The sequence below is a fragment of the Lithobates pipiens genome, unplaced genomic scaffold (assembly GCF_037356315.1).
Source record: "Lithobates pipiens isolate NorthernLeopardFrog02 unplaced genomic scaffold, aLitPip1_a1.2 Scaffold_22, whole genome shotgun sequence".
NCBI lineage: Eukaryota > Metazoa > Chordata > Amphibia > Anura > Ranidae > Lithobates > Lithobates pipiens.
The window spans coordinates 55,473,672-55,493,776 of NW_027507784.1; the positions used below are offsets into that span (position 1 = coordinate 55,473,672).

Below are 20,105 nucleotides of genomic sequence, written 5' to 3' on the forward strand. Positions count from 1 at the left end.
TGCCTGTCCCTATACAAATTGGCAAAAAAGAGTAGGCTGGAACGATTAGCTGGAACAGCTCTTTTGTGGACCTGATAGTAACAGCTAATGATGATGATGATGATGATGATGAAGAAAGACTAATCTGGCTGAGCTGTCCCTAAAATAGCAGCATACAGCGCTCTGTCCCTTTATCTAAACTGACAAAAGAAACTCAGGCTGCTGACCTAACACCTATACCAGTCCTGAAAAGAACTTTTGTGTACCAAATAGCTAGCGTTTTCTCTGTCCCTACTCCACACAGGATCCTTTCCCTACAGTGACAGAAGAAAGAATGTAAAATGGCCACCGGATCGGGTGTATTTATAGGTTAGGGGGAATGTCCAAGTGTCCATGAGCTGTCATGTCTCAATTGGTTGTCCTGTAACACATGATAAACGTGTCACGAAAGGTTAAAGTTCTTGTATACATTAAACACGTAAGTCCGCCGGGGCGAACGACGGAAAAAGGCGTTCGAACCCGCGGACGGCGAAAGTCGGAAATTCGCCGCGAAACGACCGCCGGGCGAACCGTTCGGCCATCACTATTGCCTAGTGATAGCACTGGTCCTGTGTGCAAGGAGAAAAGCAACAAAAGCAGAAGGTAAAAAGTCTCTATTTTATTTATTTTTTTGAGTCAGGCCGCAGTTTCACAAATAAAATAAAAAATCCAACACATTTCGAGGATTTAAAAGGTCCCCCTACATCAGGGCTCAGTACTGTTGAATGACTCATTTACCGGGCTTATAAAATTGAAGGGTTCGGGGGGGGGGGTAATTGGTATAATTGCTCCAGTTGCTGGTTAAAGGGATTGTAAGGGGTAATTTTTTTTTTTAATAACAAACATATCATACTTACCTCCACTGTGCAGCTCGAGCTGAGTGGCCCTGAACCTCATCTTCTTGGATCTCCCGGCAGCTCTCACGGTTCCTCCCCACATCAGATAACCCCTTTAGGAGAAGCACTCTCCCTAGGGGTCACCTTGCGGGTGCACTCATGGGTGCACTCATGAGTCCATAATTCGGCATCCATAGCTGCCCCCTGGGGCCCACGTCATTGGATTTGATTGACAGCATTGGGAGCCAATGGCTGCGCTGCTATCAATCTATCCAATCAAGAGCCAAGAACCCCGGGCAGAGAGACAGTGTTTCCCCATTGGGTTAAGCTCCGGGGCTCAGGTAAGTAAAACTGGGGTGCTGGGGGGGCCTGCCCCTGCCAGGTTTTTTTTCACCTTAATGCATAGGATGCATTAAGGTGAAAAGACACTAGGGTTTATAACCCCTTTAAGCACGGAAAAAAAAAATCTGCTTTTGGCACGTTCCTCCTTGAGCACAAAGTCCCTATTCATGCAAAAAGCAAAACTTTGGTTACCACTCCTAGATGAGCTACTTAAAGTGTTACTAAATCCACAACAATAAAATCTGTATATACAGCATAGCATGCTTGTTATACTCACTGTGTAACTTAAGGGGTTAATCCTCTGCATTGTGTAAAAAGGCTGTTTTATCCTATATGCACAGATCCCCCCCTTCTGAACTGTCTATCTGGGGAAGGCCACCTAACACAGACAGAGTAGCTGACCTGCACATGCTCAGTTGTGTCTTTTATGCTGGAGAGAACATTTACTTGTTCTCAGAGATAGCCAGGTCACATGATACTGACATCACACATGTGGGCATGTATTCAGGCTGTAGTGGAAATCTCCTCCTTCCTGAACTCTCAGCACTGGGGAAACTGTGCAGGTCATCATGCCCTTAATGCCCTTAATGGATAGGCCGCCCCTGGTTTTTAAAAATATACCCTTTTTTTTCACCATCTGCATAAAGCTAAATATGACAATCAGACAGAATTTCTAATTGACAGATCACATATGGGCAGGCCATCAAATGATAGAAATGTTCTCAAATGTTTATATGGCTGTATATAAGTCCATAGCTCAGATCAAGCCTCAGGGGGATGTTGAAGCAGTCTGCAGTTAACATGCAAGAGAGAAGGATATAGAGGCGCCTCTAAGTGCAGACTGTTAAAAAAATTGTATTTATTAAACAAATAAATGTAGGAGAGCAACTCGCATTTTTGTAGACAGATATAGGCATATAATAAGGTAATAATAACAAGGTGCACTGTGCTGCTGGTGACACCACTCTGCTGGGTCTGGAAGCCGGCTGTTTGTGTAGAAGGATCCATGAAAGGGGGCTGGAACACTCTTGGAGCACAGCGTCAGGCGCAATGACGTCACTGGACAAGCCGCAAAGCGTTTCTGAGCATACGCACTGGCAATGGCAGTCAGTGTGTGCTCCTTTGTCAAGCTCTTCCAAGTCTCCGAGGTTCGACTGCCAGGAGGGGGTAGCGATCCAGCAACTTATAGCTTGTGTGCCCACAGAGAGGGCTCTGCGTGCCAGCTGTGGCACACAAGCCATAAGTTTGCCATCACTGCTCTAGTGTCACCTTACCATAGTCCAATCTGCCAAATACTTGCCTTCTCTAGTGGTAAGTAGAATTCCCAGTCCAGGCACTTCCCCCTAATAGCCTTGGTCAAAGTTGGGTTCTTTGTAGGTGGGTTCTGTGTGCAGACCCTGACTGGTTGCCTCTGCCTTACTCCACCCTAGAACCGAAGAAGGTATGAAGGGCCTTAACTGCTTGCTGTGTTTTTTTATGTTTGCAGCAAGGGGTACTGGCAAACATTAAGTCAGCTTTTAATTTTAAGTCCGCTTTGTGGAAATTGTTTTTGGCAACCCATGTTAGTTAACTGGATGTTTTATTTTCAGAAAACAGAACAATGGGATTTAATGGCAGCTGTCCAGAAGATTGGATACAGTTCCAAGATTTTTGCTACACATTTTCAGGTGTTTTAAACAACACAGATTACCACACCGCTGAGGAAATCTGCCAGCAGCAAGGTAAACCTGCACGAATAATGCCTTTGAGCCGGTTCACACAGGGGCGACACGACTTCCAGGACGACTTTGTGAGGCAACTTGGAGACGACTTGAACATGACTTAGACAGGACCTGGGGCGACTTACAACACGACTTTAAGTTGCCCCAGGCCAGGCGACTTTTGCCATGGCCAATGAGAGAATGAGCTCTGAAGGGGGAACTCCACGCCAAATTTATGAAAAAAAATTGGCGTGGGTTCCCCCTCCGAGAGCATACCAGGCCCTTAAGTCTGGTAGGGATTCTAAGGGGAACCCCCTACGCCGAAAAAACGGCGTGGGGTCCCCCCCAGATCCATACCAGACCCTTATCCGAGCACGCTACCCGGCCGGCCAGGAAAGGGGGTGGGGACGAGCGAGCGCCCCCCCTCCTGAGCCGTACCAGGCCGTGTGCCCTCAACATGGGGGGTGCCTTAGGGAAGGGGGGCTGCGCGGCCCCCCCACCCCAAAGCACCTTGTCCCCATGTTGATGAGGACAAGGGCCTCTTCCCGACAACCCTGGCCATTGGTTGTCGGGGTCTGTGGGCGGGGGGGTTATCGGAATCCGGGAGCCCCCTTTAATAAGGGGGCCCCCAGATACCGGCCCCCCACCCTATGTGACTGAGTATGGGGTACAATGTACCCCTACCCATTCACCTGTGAAAAAAATGTTTAAAAAAAAACACAACACAGGGTTAAAATAGTTTATTGCACAGCTCCGGGGGTCTTCCGTCTTCGGGGGTCTTCTCGCCGGACTCCTCCGCTATCTTCTGCTAGCGCTTTTACTAGCGGAGGAGCCCGGCTTTCTTCTTCGTCGCCCTCTTCTTCCGACTTCTGGGGTCTTGTCTCCCTCTTCGGTTCTTCTTGCCGGGCCACCGCTTTTTCTTCCAGCTCTTTTACTAGTGGTGGCCCGGTCTTCTTCTTCTTCTTCTTCCTCTTCCTCTTCTTCTTCCTCTTCTTTCTTCTTCCTCTTCTTTTGACTCGACGCTCTCTACGGCCGCAATGCCAGGGACGCGGTGCGCGGCGACTTATATAGGGACAAGGGGCGGGGTCACCTGTTGATGTCACATGGTGACCCCGCCCCCTTACGATGTCACAGTCCCGGAGGATGCTTTGCTGATTTTATCATCCAATCATGTGCAAGCTAAAATGCTATTTTTTATTTTCCTTGCATGTCCCCCACGGAACTACCTGTAAGTGTGCTTACTGTCTGCCACTTCACACTGCACCTAGCCCAAACACTCTTTGCTTTATTTTGGACATTTTTTAGATAAACTCTTTGTTTCTTGTGAGATTAGCCATAAGGAAAGCAGGAAACTGATAACTGGCTGAACAAATGAACTTATGTATGTGTTTTGTGGCTGTTCCGTGTCTAGATTCTACAATCCTGAGTCTAATGCATGCAGAGGAAGATGCATTTCTTCAGAGATTTCTCACTTCCTTTACCATACAAGACATATGGTTAAACAGAATAACGTATAGCAACGGTAAGAAAATTGCTCTAAAAAGTAAGTCATTTAAAACTTATGATTCAAATTATTAAAGCAGTATTAGGCCCCTTTCACATGATCAGGTTGGTGTGGATTTCTGTGGCAAGAATCTGCAGATTCATACTACTGGAATGACTGGGTTATGCGATTCTGTGGATTCTTGCTGCAGAAATCAGGTGGCTGCACCAACCCGGCTGTGTGAAGGAGGCCTTGATGCTGGGTTTACACTAATGTGATGACAAACATTGCACTGCTGTGCACATCACATGCGAAGTCTGTGCCATGCAAATTCAGCCATACAGTTTTTTGGGCTGAAATTGCATCGCACCAAATTTTTTGTTTGCACTGGAATCGGATCACATGGGTGTACAGACCCATGCGATCCAATTCCACGGTAAGCACTGCGTTCTGCAAACCGATTTGGGGGTGTCATTAACTTTATAGTGACACCCGCAGAGAGCAGTGGGAACTGCCTGCGAGACAGATGTGATGCGGGAGCCGCACAGGAATCGCAGTGGTTCCCATATCGCACCAGTGTGAGCCGAGCCTGAACCCAAAAGCAAACATTTATAATATGTCAGCTTACCAATTCTTAGCTGTGATTGCTGCATTCATTTTATTTTATTTTTTTAGCTTTTCTTTTTTATTTGGTAATCTGGCCAGTAATCTGTTTTTAAAAAAGAATAAACATTGACATGGGTGCTTACAATGATCAGCTTGTATTTATTTATGTAAAACCTTTATGTAAAGAGGAGAAAAAACTGTTTGCTATAACTGATTATAAAGTGTTAGCTGGAGTTTGGCTTCAATGTGTTAGGCTGGGTTCACACCTGTGTCCGTCTTAGGCCGCGTACACACGGGCGGACTGTTCGCCCAACTTTGTCCGTCAAACAGTTTCGACAAACAGTCCGCTCAAAATTAGCATGGACGGACATGGCCACACACGACGAACGAACAGTTTGCTGAAACCGTGCGCGATGACGTGAACGGCACGTACGACGGGACGAAAAATACGACGTCCTATACACTGCATTATAACTTTCGGCGTGTTAAGCCTTTCTGAGCATGCGCGGAACTTAGTTTGTCGAACAAGCCTACACACGGGCGGACTGTCCGCTCAAACAAGGTTTCAGCGGACAGTTTTACGGAATTTCCGAAAAACCTTGTTCGTCAAACTGTCCGCTGAAACTGTCCGCTGAAAGCCCACACACGAGCGGACTGTCCGCCCAAACACTGTTCAGCGGACAAAGTTGGGCGAACAGTCCGCCCGTGTGTACGCGGCCTCAGGGGTCCCATTTTAGAGTAGATTAAAGAATGTTAGCTCCGACACTTAGTCCTTTTTCCAAAGATTTATTTGAAAGAAACATGAAGTTTTGCAATAGAGGGATAGAGGGTTAAGGGGAGTTCAGGTACCTGGTAATTGCAGGTTAGAGGTATATCCTTGATCCAGAGGACAGACGGCTTCCACAGGCTGGATCTAGCAACTACCGGATAGGTCTCTCTCACTGACCTAGCAGCCGGTGAGATGCTCGAATAAAGTCTCTGCCACAGACTTGTCAATATAACGGAATCGTTGTGCAATCCTCTGCCACAGGAGAGCACAACCAGCAATTTGTTGATAAATTAAAGAGCTGTCACACAGTACCAGTTTCCTTCAGCCGATCCGGCGATACTGTGTGGTAGGTGACCCAGGATGCATCCTCCAACTGAGTTTCCAGGCTCTTCCAGAGATACCAGCCTTGTTGCTCGGTCCTCTCCTGAAAAAGTCCTCCCCTGGATCCTCCAGTCGCTTGGCTACTCCCCGCAGGCAAGACAGCACAGGACCACCCCTGGATTGGTAGGCCACAAGACTTTTGGGCCCACCCTTACAGTTACAAAGCCTCGGGCCAGCCGGCCCCGAGACATAGAGTCAGGCAGCACACACCTCAGGCCAGGAGGGCCATGAGGTCGGGATAACGAACCCGAAAAGAGACCCCTCAAAATGGCATCAGTACCTTAAGTAACCTTACCCAGAATACACAGCGGGTGAACCGCTCCCACTGGGCTATTTCCGAGTAAAAGGGATACCCAATGCATTCAGCCTGTTACATTTACAACACTTACCAGTGGTGACAGCGACACACGCAGCCAAGTGGAAACTAGCACAACCCAGCTGACCTGGTATAGAAACCAGAACTTTGATATAATTAGTCTGAGCCAAACTGCAGCTTAAGACAAACTTAAATTTACAAAACAATAGCGTCTGTTCATTAGGAGCAGGGCGCTACATTTATTTTTACTATCTATATGAAAAATTTGAAATACTGATAAATATTCTTGTTCAATATTTTTATTGGATAATTAAGAGTGTACAATAATCAAAATACTGATAAATAATCAATACAGAATTTAGTCATAACACCAGTGTAACAAAGTTGGTTTTCTATAGAAAGAGCATGGTACAGTATGTTTTAATATATTATTATATTTGTTTAATAATTATTATTAGTTTGTCCATTACTTTACAAAATCATTCAATCCAAGCAGGGTTAGGTGAGCCCTGCTAAATTTTGTGTGGTGGCTCTCCCAGTATTCCCAGTTACAGCTGGTTATTCCCAGTTATAGCTGCAACTGTTATGACTCTGCCGTACTCCCTTGATGATATGACAAACACAAATAATTGCCTCATGGGAGGTAGAAGAAACAAAGGCTACCATAAATAAATAACAATTGAATCTTTGAGAGCCATAAGATGTCTGTGATTATTACCATTAGTGGCCACCCAAAACTTAAATATAATTTCTTGGGCAGATCTAGCTAATAACCACAACAAATTTACGTGTTTTTCCTTTTATACGGTACAGAACATTGGTCAAAAGGCACAACGTTAAACTACACCAATTGGAATAACGAGATAGATTACAAAGCCTTGACTGACGGCATGTGTGTCACACGCTTGACTGTTGATGGTACTTGGGTGCCGACAGAGTGCTCTGAAAGAAGAGGATTTATATGTAGGAAAAACACAAGTAAGTCTGTTTGTCAAGACGTTTTTCTGATAAATGTTTTGTGTGATTGAAATGGTATATTTCATATTGAAACTTCTTCACACCTTTTAACATTGATTGTCAAGCTAAGCTCATAGGAGGGATCCGCTACAAATACAGTCTGAGTCAGCATTCTTTAGTATTGCATACTTGCAAATAACTACGCTACCAAAGACCCCCCAAACCCCCCCCCCACCCCCGGGGTCCGGCACTTATCCTATCTGGGTGGTGCGCTGTGGGCAGTAGGGTTGCCACATCATCCCTTTAATCCAGGACACACATTAATTAAGGTGGTAATTAACCTCACTTGGTGCCTTATCTGCATTAAATCCGCCTCAGAACCTGTGTAATTGCCAGGAACCATGAAACAGACAGAGACAGAAGTACAATAAAATCACACTTGTTTATTAATAAAAATAAAAAGTTAAATAGAACAAAGCGTAGTCAAGCATAGCCAGAGTCCAGTAGCCAGATCGGGTAGTCAGCCAGTCCAAAGTTCATAAACCAGATCGGGTAATCAGTCAGTCCAGACGTCAGGGATCCAAGGAGAGCAACTGCAAGCAGGATAGAAGCCAGGAGGGATGTCAGCAAGCCAGTCTTGAAACAAACAGCAGGAGATGGTTCCTAGTGATGTGACCAACGTGAAGGCAATGGAGAAATGAGCTGGAAGGCTTTAAATAGGCAGGTCAGATGAGCATCATTGGGAACAGCTGGTAACTGTGGAAAGAGAAGAAGCTGGCAATTAGCCGACAGCAGAGCGGCCAGCCCAGAGGAGGAAGGGCTAAGCCAGCCCTGACAGTACCCCCCCCTCAATGACCCCTCACCCTCGGAGGGCCACCGGGCTTGAGAGGAAACCGTCTATGGAACTCGCGGAGGAGGACAGGGGCATGTACGTCGGAAGATGAAACCCAGGAGCGTTCCTCTGGACCGTACCCCTTCCAATGCACCAGGTACTGTATGCACCCACGGAACCTACGGGAGTCAACAATGGATTGTACCTCATACTCCTCATGGTTCTCAACCTGAATAGGGTGAGGACGTGGCACCGAGGTGGTAAATCGGTTACAGACCAACGGTTTCAATAAGGAGACATGAAACACATTTGAGATGCGCATACTAGGAGGAAATTCCAACGCGTAAGCTACTGGGTTAATCCTGTGAAGGATATGGAAAGGCCCAATAAACTGAGGTGCAAACTTCAGTGAGGGAACACAAAGCCGGAGGTTGCGAGATGACAGCCAGACTCTGTCCCCAACCTGGTAGGAAGGCGCAGGCGTCTGCGGTCAGCATGGAGTCTGTACCTATCATTAGCATGACACAAAGCCTCCTGGACCCAAGTGGGACGGAGACCACGGAGATGCTCCTCTAACACAGGAATACTCTGCGGAACAAACGAGTCAGGCAACATGGAAGGTTGGAAACCATAATTCGCCATAAATGGAGACAATCGGGAGGCAGAATTCAAGGCACTGTTGTGAGCAAACTCTGCCCAAGGTAATAGGTCAGACCAGTTGTTATGATGGTCAAAAATATAGCAACGTAGGAATTGCTCCAAGGACTGATTGGCTCGTTCTGCGGCCCCATTAGACTGCGGGTGATACGCAGAAGAGAACGCAAGCTGGATTCCCAACTGTGCATAAAAGGCTCACCAGAACCGGGAGACAAACTGACTGCCCCTGTCCGAGACAATCACCTCGGGTAGCCCATGTAAGCGAAAGATCTCCCGAGCAAAACTGGAAGCCAGTTCCTTAGAGGTGGGCAACTTCTTAAGTGGAATACAATGACACATCTTTGAGAAACGGTCAACCACCATAAGGATAACAGTGTTGCCTTGGGAGTTGAGCGATTCCACAATGAAATCCATAGACAGGTGAGTCCAGGGCCTCTCTCCATTGGGTATGGGTTGTAGGAAGCCCACTGGAAGGTGTCGTGGAGTCTTACTCTGAGCACACACGGGACAGGCAGCTACGAAAGCAGTAACATCAGCCCGTAGGCCCCCAGAATTGTTGGGAGATGGCCCAAATGAGTTGATTATTTCCAGGATGACCAGCTGCCTTGGGAGAATGGTAAGTCTAGAGCACAGCAGTACAGAGATTTTCTGGGACAAAGGCTGCAATGAAAGGCTGCAAATGACTGAAAAGGCTGCAATGGAAGGCTGCAAATGACTGACAAGGCTGCAATGCAAGGCTGCAAATGACTGACAAGGCTGCAAATGACTGACAAGGCTGCAATGCAAGGCTGCAAATGACTGACAAGGCTGCAAATGACTGACAAGGCTGCAATGCAAGGCTGCAAATGACTGACAAGGCTGCAAATGACTGACAAGGCTGCAATGCAAGGCTGCAAATGACTGACAAGGCTGCAATGCAAGGCTGCAAATGACTGACAAGGCTGCATTAATGGGCATTTAAATGTAAGTTTTCCCTCCTAAACTTGGGGTGCGTGTTATACGCTGATAAATACGGTAAATGATTTGTGATGTAGGGATGATTCAGTGTATAGCACAGCCCGATGGCACTGATTGCCCATTAATAAAACTGTAAGGTCACTGTGCTGGATCAGTCGGGTTGTATATACATAAAAGCAGTCGCTAGTAGACAAACAGCCCTGCAAGCCGGGTGTGATGACCTCAGCTGTCAATCAGAAATTTGTCTTCTTCATAGTGGCAACAGACCATTCTGCTTAAAAACTAAAGCTGGCCATAGCTGGATCTTTTTTTTCTCAGACAGCCAACTGATAAGAGAAAAGAAAAAAACTGATTCACACATTTGAGGTAAATGGGAACCCCCCACTTCGCTATTGTATTTTGCTGCCACCAGGACTCCTCCACTAGCAGAATACACTGCCTGGATTTTGATCCACGTATGGCCAACTTAAGGGACAAATTTAAATGAGACCAAGTGTTATACACACTTGTTCATGTCTCCTGGGGAGTTAAAGTGGTTGTAAACCCTTACATATACCCAGTGAAGTTAATGGCTTCGATGATACACACAGATGAAACCAATTTTTCTACATAAGTTGTACCTGTTTAACTACAGGCTTTTCTCCTCTACATCCAAAGTCCAGAATTGATAAAGCTTGTTTGAGCTGTCAGAAAAAAAGCTGGTGGAGCTCTGAGAGCTGATTGGAGGGAAGGGACAAACCCACTTCGCACAGCATACAGGAACAGAGCCGGCGCTGTCAATCACAGGCTGTGTGCTGGAGGTCCCACCCCTGTCACCTTTTTTCTCTTGGTGTTAGGAAAACTTGTCAGAAGTGATTCATACAGATAGCAGAACAAATCACATGCCAAATCACATCAATGTGAACCAGGGCTCAATGATAGTTTTTAAGTGTGCACTAATATATCCAGTAAAAGCAACAGGGGTTGGTGAAAACATAACATGCCCAGAGGCTTAAACATGCACAGTAATGCCCCGTACACACGGTCGGAATTTCCGACAACAAATGTTCGATGTGAGCTTATTGTCGGAAAATCCGACCGTGTGTATGCTCCACCGGACATCTGCTGTTGGAATTTCCGACAACAAATGTTTGAGAGCTGGTTCTCAAATTTTCCATTCCAATCGTTTGTACACAATTCCGACGCACAAAAGTTCTATGCATGCTTGGAATCAAACAGAAGAGCCGCACTGGCTATTGAACTTCATTTTTCTCGGCTCGTCGTACGTGTTGTATGGCACCGCGTTCTTGACGTTCGGAATTTCTGACAACATTTGTATGCAAGACAAGTTTGAGCCAACATCCATCAGAAAAAAATCCACGGTTTTGTTGTCGGAAAGTCAGATCGTCTGTACGCGGCATCATTTTTTATTTTTTTATACAAAAGATTTAAGCCATGTAAATAAAAGATAACCATTATAAGTCCACCTGTTGGTGTTATAGTTAGGCCCCAGCTCCCATCACTATTACCTGTGTATAAAAATTTAAAGAAGACAAGTAAAATAAAACAAGGAAACCAAGTACTAAATACTTTTACGTCTTAAACAGTTATATAATAATACGTTTTGCTAATAAGGTTCACAATGCTTTTCATAATCCCGGGCCTTTAAAGTGTACCTGCCCCTATGGAACACTATAAGGGTAATTCCACCAAATGTAAATGAAAACACCACTGTAGGTGTGCCAACTGGCATACTCTGTACACAGGTTGTTTACAGATCGCCCTCAGAAATGTAACCGTATGCTTAGGTTTCTGTTTTTTTCTCAACAGTACAGACACACAGCTCCCAAATGTCCCTGATTTCAAGGGACTGTCCCTGATTTGGAACAAAGTCCCTCTGTCCCTCATTTGTCCCTTGTTTTGGTTTGATCTATATAGTTGTATACAAAATGCACTTTTTATCTTTTAAATAGTGTTTCCTGATGACTGAATGTCAGCACAGCTGGGTATAGGCTCTGTGCCCCCCCCCCCCCCATGCCTCCAGGACTTAACTCATAACTTTGAGCCCACCTACAGCCTTGGCGTTCTTCTTTTTTCCTCCTATGCGCAGGGCATAGGTGTGCCCATCTACCTGGCTGGTCTAAAGGGCTGTCAGTCCATCTGTCCATGTGTGTGGATTAGGCTTGACACAGTTCCTGGTGCCTCGGCTAAATGACCCATAATCCAGGTTGCCCTGCTGCTGGTCATCGGGGTGGCTTTTATCATGGCTAACAGCCTTGTCTGCTGGGTCCATGTAAAGTGGGCAGCGGTGTTGGCAGAGTCTCCCATATGCACGCTTACCCGCGCTGTGCCAGTGTTTATAGTCAGATGACGGAGGATGGGTGAGCTAAATTTTAAAAATGCTTTGTACCCAAATGAATGCTACATTGCTGGGTATTGTTTTGCCTTGCTCCCTACAGCCACTATGCATAACCTGAGCTCCTCCACAGGGAGTACTCTGCATAACAGGAGCACAAAGTAATACCAGTACTTTGTCTGTTCACACATGGCAATAACCTGTTTTTTGGCTTCTCACGTTTGCTTTACTACTGTGCCATTGTGCCAACCCTGGCCTGTTGAGAGATGGGATGTCCTCTTTATATTTCTATGTGCTCTCCAGTTTTTCACCAAAAAAAAAAAGGGGGGGGGGGGAGCATGTTTATGATGTCTACAATTCCCTTGGTTTGTGTACATTGCAGAATATTATTGTTATTCTGTTGCAAATTCCTATCGTTTTGTTGCTGTTCTGAACAAACTTTTTCATTATTTCCCAATTCCTGGCAGGGCAAGGTTTAGCTTATTAACCACCTGGTGAATCAGGGCTGTAGATGGAGGCTTCAGTCTTCCTCTAGCAGTGGTTAACCCTTTAGAGTTTGTTACTAAGCAAACTATTTTACTGCATTTATTTTTATGGGCTGGTTTGTTAAAAAGCATGCAAAACCCTGTGGAAAAGGTTATTTATTGGTAATTACCAGTCTCAGAGCAAAACAGCCCTCTTCAGGCTCTTCAATAAAGAAGACGTGTTTTTATATGGTTATATGTTCTGGCAATGACCAGTCTAATTGCCTTCCCAGGCAAATCAGCCTCTTCGGACTTTCCAAATGGGAAGATGTGGAGGAACATGACTGTGTGAATCTTGCTTTGATTAAACAACCAGAGATGTGGATGATGATACCTAACAGGTTGTCTTATTTATTAAACAAGTGGCCAATACACTCCAAGGAGTTATTCCTACTTACCCCACGAAGGGGTTAAATTCTCTGGCAAGGAGCAGTCTCATAGCTTCCCCAAGCAAAACATCCCTCTTCAGACTCTATAAGAGGAATACACAGATGGGCATGACAATATGTATCCCACTGGCTCAGGCAGCCAGTGATAAGAATGACATCTAATAGGATGTCACATTCAATAAACACATTGTCAATACACTCTAAAGGAGTGGTTTCCACTCACCCATTGGAATGGGTATCTGCTCTGCTCTGGCAATGAGAAGCTGCCAAGCCATACCACGTGAAATGGCCCATTTTCCAAATTTCCGGATGGACATAACTGCATAAATACCACTTTGTTCAAGCAACCATGGATAAGACATCTAACAGATTGTCACATGAGGTTAATATGCTCTAAAGAAGTGTTTCCACTTACCCTGTATAAGGGCTATCCTTTCTATCAGTGAGCAGTCTCCTAGCCTGGTCAGGCAAACCATCTTATTCAGGCTCTTCTAAGAAGAAAAGACAGATGAGCATGACATTATAAGCCCTGCTGGTTCAAGCATCCAGGGATAAAGGTGTACACACCTGCCAGGTTGTCATATTCATTGACCACATTCTAATGGAGTTGCTTCCACTCTGTGAAGGGGTCATATATTGTGCCAATGAGTAGTGTAAGAACCTCCTCAGGCAAATTAACCCTTGTCAGCTTCTTCCCAAGAAGAGGTGAATGAACATGTGATTCCTACTTTGTTTAGGCAGACTGTGATTAAGATGATGGTGACCAAGTTGTCCCAATTAAGCATATGGTCAGGAATTGCTGAAATCATCTTCTGCAAGGGCCATCTATTCTGGCAATGTTCAGTCTTCTTCTGAACAGGAAGATGAGGATGACTTTTTGTCCAGATTGGTAAGGTTGGTGAAATGCCTCTAAATAGGATAAATGAGGCTTTGGAAGTATTTTAAGTACCGTATTTATCGGCGTATAACACGCACTTTGTTCCCCTTAAAAAAATCGTGGGTGCGTGTTATACGGCGATCCCCCGCAGTTCTGAGCCTCTGAGCAGCTTTCAACCGCCTTCGGCTCTTCAAGACGGCTTTCGGCCGCCTTCGGCTATTTTCGGCAGCTTTTGGCCACCTTCGGCCGTTCTCGGCAGCTTTCGGCCGCCTTTGGCCGTTCTTGGCAGCTTTCGGCCACCTTCGGCTCTTCTTGGCGGCTTCCGGCTGCCTTCGGCCGATCTCGGCGGCCGAAAGCTGCCGAGAAGAGCCAAAGGCGCCGGAGGCCGCCGAGAACTACTGCGTGCTGCCGAGATACACATCCGGCTCTGTATCTCGGCGCCGGCATTTTTAAAAAATAAAAAACAGGAAAATAAAATAGACAAGGCTGCAATGGTGGACAAGGCTGCATAAGGCTGCAATGGTGGACAAGGCTGCATAAGGCTGCAATGGTGGACAAGGCTGGATAAGGCTGCATGACAAGGCTGCAATGGTGGACAAGGCTGCAGATGACACTGATAGGCATATAAATGTAAGGTTTTTTTTCCCTTAAACTTCCCTCCTAAAAGTTTTTTTCCTTAAAATTCCCTCCTAAACTTGGGGTGCGTGTTATACGCCGGCGCGTGTTATACGCCGATAAATACGGTACCTCCAGAGGACAGCTTGACAATTCCCTTATGTTGGATGGATCAAGTGCTTGTTTTACAACTTTTGATGTATGTTATCACAGCAAGATTTCAAAGTATTGCCCTTTTGAACTGAAAGATGTCCAGGGGTTGGGATCACCCCTCTGGTCAGCATGTGGCCCTTGTGGGATTGGCCAGATACATGACCTTAACGGAAGATGTGGTGGCCTTCAAGGACAAACACAATCACTTTTTTTTCTTGGTCGCAGAAGGTCAAGCCTAAATTTAATAGTGGTCAGTTTGGCTTCCACCCTCAAGATGAATCTCTGCTGAGTTAAAAGAGACCGAAAAGCTGAAGAGTCAGTTTCTACACTCACTCTTACTCCAGAGAGGTTAGCTTCTGCACTTCTGGCTGAGAGTCCAGGGAAAACTGGGAAGCCAATGCATAAGCCAAGAAGTCAGTAAAGAGTTCCATGTCAGGAACTTTTTGGTATTTTAGGATTGTGCCACCCATACATGCCTTATGGGCACTTTATGGCTCCTTTGTGGACATAGGTTTAGGCTTTGGTGATTGACACATGGTCCCTTAAGGCAAGCATTTTAGGCCATGTTTGGAGATCTTTCATCCTTCACGTTTCAGATTGAGCCACAGAAATCGCCTCGCTCCAGCAGCTTAGGTAGGCTCAGTTTTACTCTCGCTCGCATTCAAGTCGGCTTTCTGGACCAGTGGCCTAAACTTGTGGTTGAAGAAACTAAATAGTCTGCAATGTCATTCCCTTCTGACGACCTAATGGCTGGTGGTGCAGCCAGACACCAGCAAAGTAGTAGGTTAGCCCTACCTCAAGAGTAATGGGCTCAGGGCCAATGGTCTTTTTCAAGGGTCCAAAATGGTGTCCAACGTCCTGGAGTTAAGAGCAGACTTTCAGACTCTTAGCCATCAGTCACCCCATCCGGGGTAAGCCTGCCCTGGTGAAGTTGGACCACGACTGTGGCCTACATCTGAAAACAAGGCTCAGTCTTTCCCACCTGAAGGTTTCTCTGATTCTACAATCTGCCCAAGTCAATCTTCTGCACCTATCTGTGGCCTATGTGCCTGGTCAGAAGAATCTTCAGGCAAACTATTTGTCCAGGACTAGTCTGGACGACAATGAATGGTCCAGACTACTGAAAATCTTTCGCAAACTAACAGAGGTTGGTATTTTTCTTCCAGAGGTACACCGCTCACATCCCCAGTTCACATCAAGTTGATTTAAGTTCTATTCCAGGGTCCAGAATCTGCCAGCAATCGGGGTAGAGGTGCTGACCGCAGAGTGAATCTCCAAGACAGCTTATGCCTTTCTGCTGGTCCCTCTGATTGTCAACTTCCAGCTGAGGCTGTGGTTGGGGAAGGTGACAGTTCTGGTGATAATCCCAGATTGGCCAAAGTGGCCTTGGTACCCTCTGCTCATCCTTATGAGTATCAAGGATTGACTCCCTCTGCCTGAGGGCTCAAATTTATATGAGTTAAGTGCTGGAGGCATGGGTGGGGGGGGGGGGGGGACCTATACCCAGCTGTGCTGCCATGGAGCTCGTCAGGAAAGGAAAATTACGGTAAGTATTTGAATTACTTTTTCAGTTTTTCCAGTGTTAAACCTTTCATCCAATTTCTAAATTGCTGCATTTGTAATTTTCATAAGCTAGTATAAAGGAATAGTAGTGGTAAAAAAAAAAGTAGCTGTGGGTTTAACTATTTTTTTTGTATAATGCTCCTTTAAGGGGGCATGGCAGGGTGTGTGTCCTACACCTACATACTCTTGCTAATAGGTGCCCCTCATTCCCATCGCAAAGTTGGGAGGTATGCAGACATCTAATGCCGCGTACACACGGTCGAACTGTTTGGCGTACTTAGTCCGTCATACAATCCGACGGACAATCCGTCGTACTTTCCACTGAACGGACTTGACCACACACGGATGCACAAACAGTCCGTCGAAAGCTTGCGCGATGACGTGTACAGCACGTACGACGGGACTAGAAATAGGAAGTCCAAGACACAGCAAAGCACCCTTCCGCCGTGTAAATCCTTTCTGGGCATGCGCCATTCTTAGTCCGTCAAACTAGCATACTGACGACCGTATTGTCCGCTGAAACCAAAGTACGACGGACAGATTTTTGGAAAATCCGAAATTCTTAGTACTCCGGACTGCACGCTGAAAAAGTCCGCTGAAGCCCACACACGAGCGGATTGTCCGCTGAAATGTGTTTCAACTGACTAAGTACGTCAAACAGTTCGACCGTGTGTACGCGGCATTAGTTTTTGGTGAGATAGTTTCAAATATTCAATATTCAGTAAAGGGATGCAGGGGTTGCGGGATTTTTTTATTTTGACACAGACTGATAAAGTGATGATAATGAAGACCAACTGCTCCACTTAGCACTCAGTTTCAAGAAAATAGCGGCATTATTATTTTAAGTTCACCTATAGCAGACCGTTTTCACTCAATCAAACTGAAGCTTCTTTTTATTAATATCCTAATGATCAAATATCAATTTGTGTTTCACAGGTATCAAAAAATTGGAAGAAAATCTTGCAGAATTAGGTAAGTGTAATACCTCTATAAACTTGGATATACAACTTATAGCATTTGACCTGACTTTGAAGCATATTTAGGGTTTTGTGTAGGTGGACAAATACAGCATGTTTTCAGATGTGTTCAGCTTGCTTTCAAAATCTCTTTGAGATGTCTAGGAGTTACGGAAATATAAAAAAAGTGACAACAGAAAAAGACAGAGTAGTCCACCGTGCCTGCCCTTTTTTTTTGTTTTTTTTGTTTTGGGTTGTCTGACTGTAGATTTATGTTTATCCCAAGCATGTTTGAAGCTATTTACTGTTGAAGTTGAACTTCCTTCACATTGGAGGTGTGGTGGACCTCCTTTTGAATGGCAAGTGTCACCCTAATGCCACGTACACGCGATCAGACTATCTGGCGGACTTAGTCCGCTGGACAGTTCGACCGTGTGTGAGCTCTGGCTGACTTTTTCTTCCCAAAAGTCCGGCAGACTTTCAAAGAAGACTTGACTCAAAATTGTCCACTGGACACGGCTTTCCGGCGGACAGTCCACTCGTTTGTGTGCTAGTCCACTAGACTTTCCAAATGAACGAGACAGAGTTTTATACCCAGCAAATTTGGTAACCTGCCTCAGCTGATCCAGGAGTGACAGGGACAAACAGAGAATTGCCCACAGTACTTTATACTAAACTAGGCATGGCTGGAAAGCAGGCTGAGTAAAACTGAGGTGTGGCTCAGAGGTAAAGAAACAGGAGCAACAACTGACAGTCATGAATTCAATACCACCCAGAGCAACTTGGGACATGACCATGCCTGGCCGTCTATGAGGCATGGTAGTGATTGTGACACAGGGGCCTCTTCCCGACAACCCTGGCCATTGGTTTTTGGGGTCTGTGAGCGGGGGGCTTATCGGAATCCGGGAGCCCCCTTTTATAAGGGGGCCCCCACCCTATGCGGATGAGTATGGGGTACATTTGGGGGGAAAAAGTGGTAATAAAAAAAACACAACACAGGTTTTTAAAATAGTTTATTACCCCCAGGTAAATGGGTAGGGATACAATGTACCCCATACGCATTCACATAGGGTGGGGGTGGGATCTGGGGGCCCCCTTATTAAAGGGGGCTCCCGGATTCTGATAAGCCCCCCATCGCAGACCCTGGCCATTGGTTGTCGGGAAGAGGCCCTTGTCTTCATCAACAAGGGCCCCCCCTTCCCCAAAGCACCCACCCACCCATGTTGAGGGCACGCGGCCTGGTACGATTCGGGGGGGCACTCACTTGTCCCCACCCCCTTTCCTGACCGGCTGAGCTGCGTGCTCGGATATGGGTCTGGTATGGGCTTTAGGGGGAGCCCCATGCCGTCTTTCCTTAAAACCCATACCAGGCAACGGGGCTTGCAAGGTGTCAATCTCACCAATGGAAGTGGCGACATTGACTTCCTTCGCTAGTCCCGTTGTACCTAAAGTTACGTTCAAAATGAATGGACTTTAGTCCATGTGTGGGCAAGTCCGTTCAGTTGGAAATTCCAGCGGACCTCCGCCAAAAGTCCAGCGGATTGTCCGCCGGACCTAGTTTGCCGGAAAAGTCAGTTCGTGTGTGGTCGTGTGTGAGCAAGTCCACTCGTTCGGAAGGTCCTGCGGATTGTCCGCCGGACTAAGTCCGCCGGATAATCTGATCGTGTGTACGCGGCATAAGTTGTATTAAAGTGATTGTAAAGAAAACATTTTTATTTAAATAAAATAATAAACATGTTATAATTACCTGCTCTGTGCAGTGATTTTTCAAAGAGCAGCCCCGACCCTCCTCTTCTCGGGTCCCCTGCTGGTGCTCTGGGCCCCTCCCCCTTGCCGAGTGTCCCCATAGCAAGCCATTTGCTGTGGGGGCACTCATGTGTGCTTGCTCCCGTCCCAATTCTCTGTATTCATAAGACATTGGAGAGCACGGCTCAGCCCCGCCCCCTGCTCCCATCTCACTGGCTGTGATTGACAGCTTTGCACGCCAATGGCTCCTGCTGCAGAATCTCAGCCAATCAGGATGGAGAGACCCAGGAGAGCCTCGGGTCTCCTGCACATCACTGGATCGAGATCTGGCTTAGGTAAGTATGGGGGGGGGGCTGAGGGAGGAGCTGCACACTGAAGGTTTTTTACCTTATACATACTGTAGAATGCATGAAGGTAACAAACCTTCAACCTTTACAACCACTTTTAGCTTGTTGAAGCTTATTTTGCTTTCGCGTTATAAGTAAAGCTGTTCTGATGCAAACAAAAGCCCATGCACACACCATTGCTATCTACAGAGTTGGTAAAGATGACCAGTCAGTAGGTTCAGCAATCACATGGACCATATTTAGATTTCATAATGCTTCATACCAATCCTCAGGCCATTTTTCACCAGATATATTCACTGAGATTATAACAATGTACATTGAAGGCATTGTGCTGTAAGCTTCGCATTTCCAAGCTACCATTGGACCACACAATCTGCTAATCAAGAACCTGCACAGAGGAAAATACATTATTTCCTTGTATCTCTACCTAAAATATATGCTTTTTAAAAAAAATTGAGATAGAATGGGAAAGAGAAGAATTTATTTTTTGTTGTGCAGGTTTTTCCTGCAGTTGAAATCTTTGAAGAGTAAAGGAGAATCCCCCCTTAGATGGTTGTCACCAGAAAAAGAGTTTCCATAACTCTAGGCTGAGTTAAAAAAGTAACTTTGCCCCCTAGCAGAAAAATAATATAATGCTAATTTTTACAGTGGGTAATTTAACAGAGAACATTACTTACAAAAATTACAATGATTGATGCACCATCAGTGAATCATTGGTGAAAATCACATTCACTGCGTGTCTTATA

The 20,105-nt window shown here is 45.9% G+C and overlaps 1 protein-coding gene across 1 annotated transcript in view; it reads left to right on the top strand.

The window, feature by feature from the left end:
• PLA2R1 (phospholipase A2 receptor 1) overlaps positions 1 to 20,105 on the top strand; it is a 193,552-nt gene that overhangs the window by 169,968 nt on the left and 3,479 nt on the right. Inside the window, exons 26-29 of the mRNA XM_077447604.1 lie at positions 2,786 to 2,917; positions 4,308 to 4,418; positions 7,265 to 7,429; positions 17,247 to 17,282. Of these exons, the coding sequence (XP_077303730.1) occupies positions 2,786 to 2,917; positions 4,308 to 4,418; positions 7,265 to 7,429; positions 17,247 to 17,282 (444 nt within the window). The remainder of the gene's footprint in view (positions 1 to 2,785; positions 2,918 to 4,307; positions 4,419 to 7,264; positions 7,430 to 17,246; positions 17,283 to 20,105) is intronic.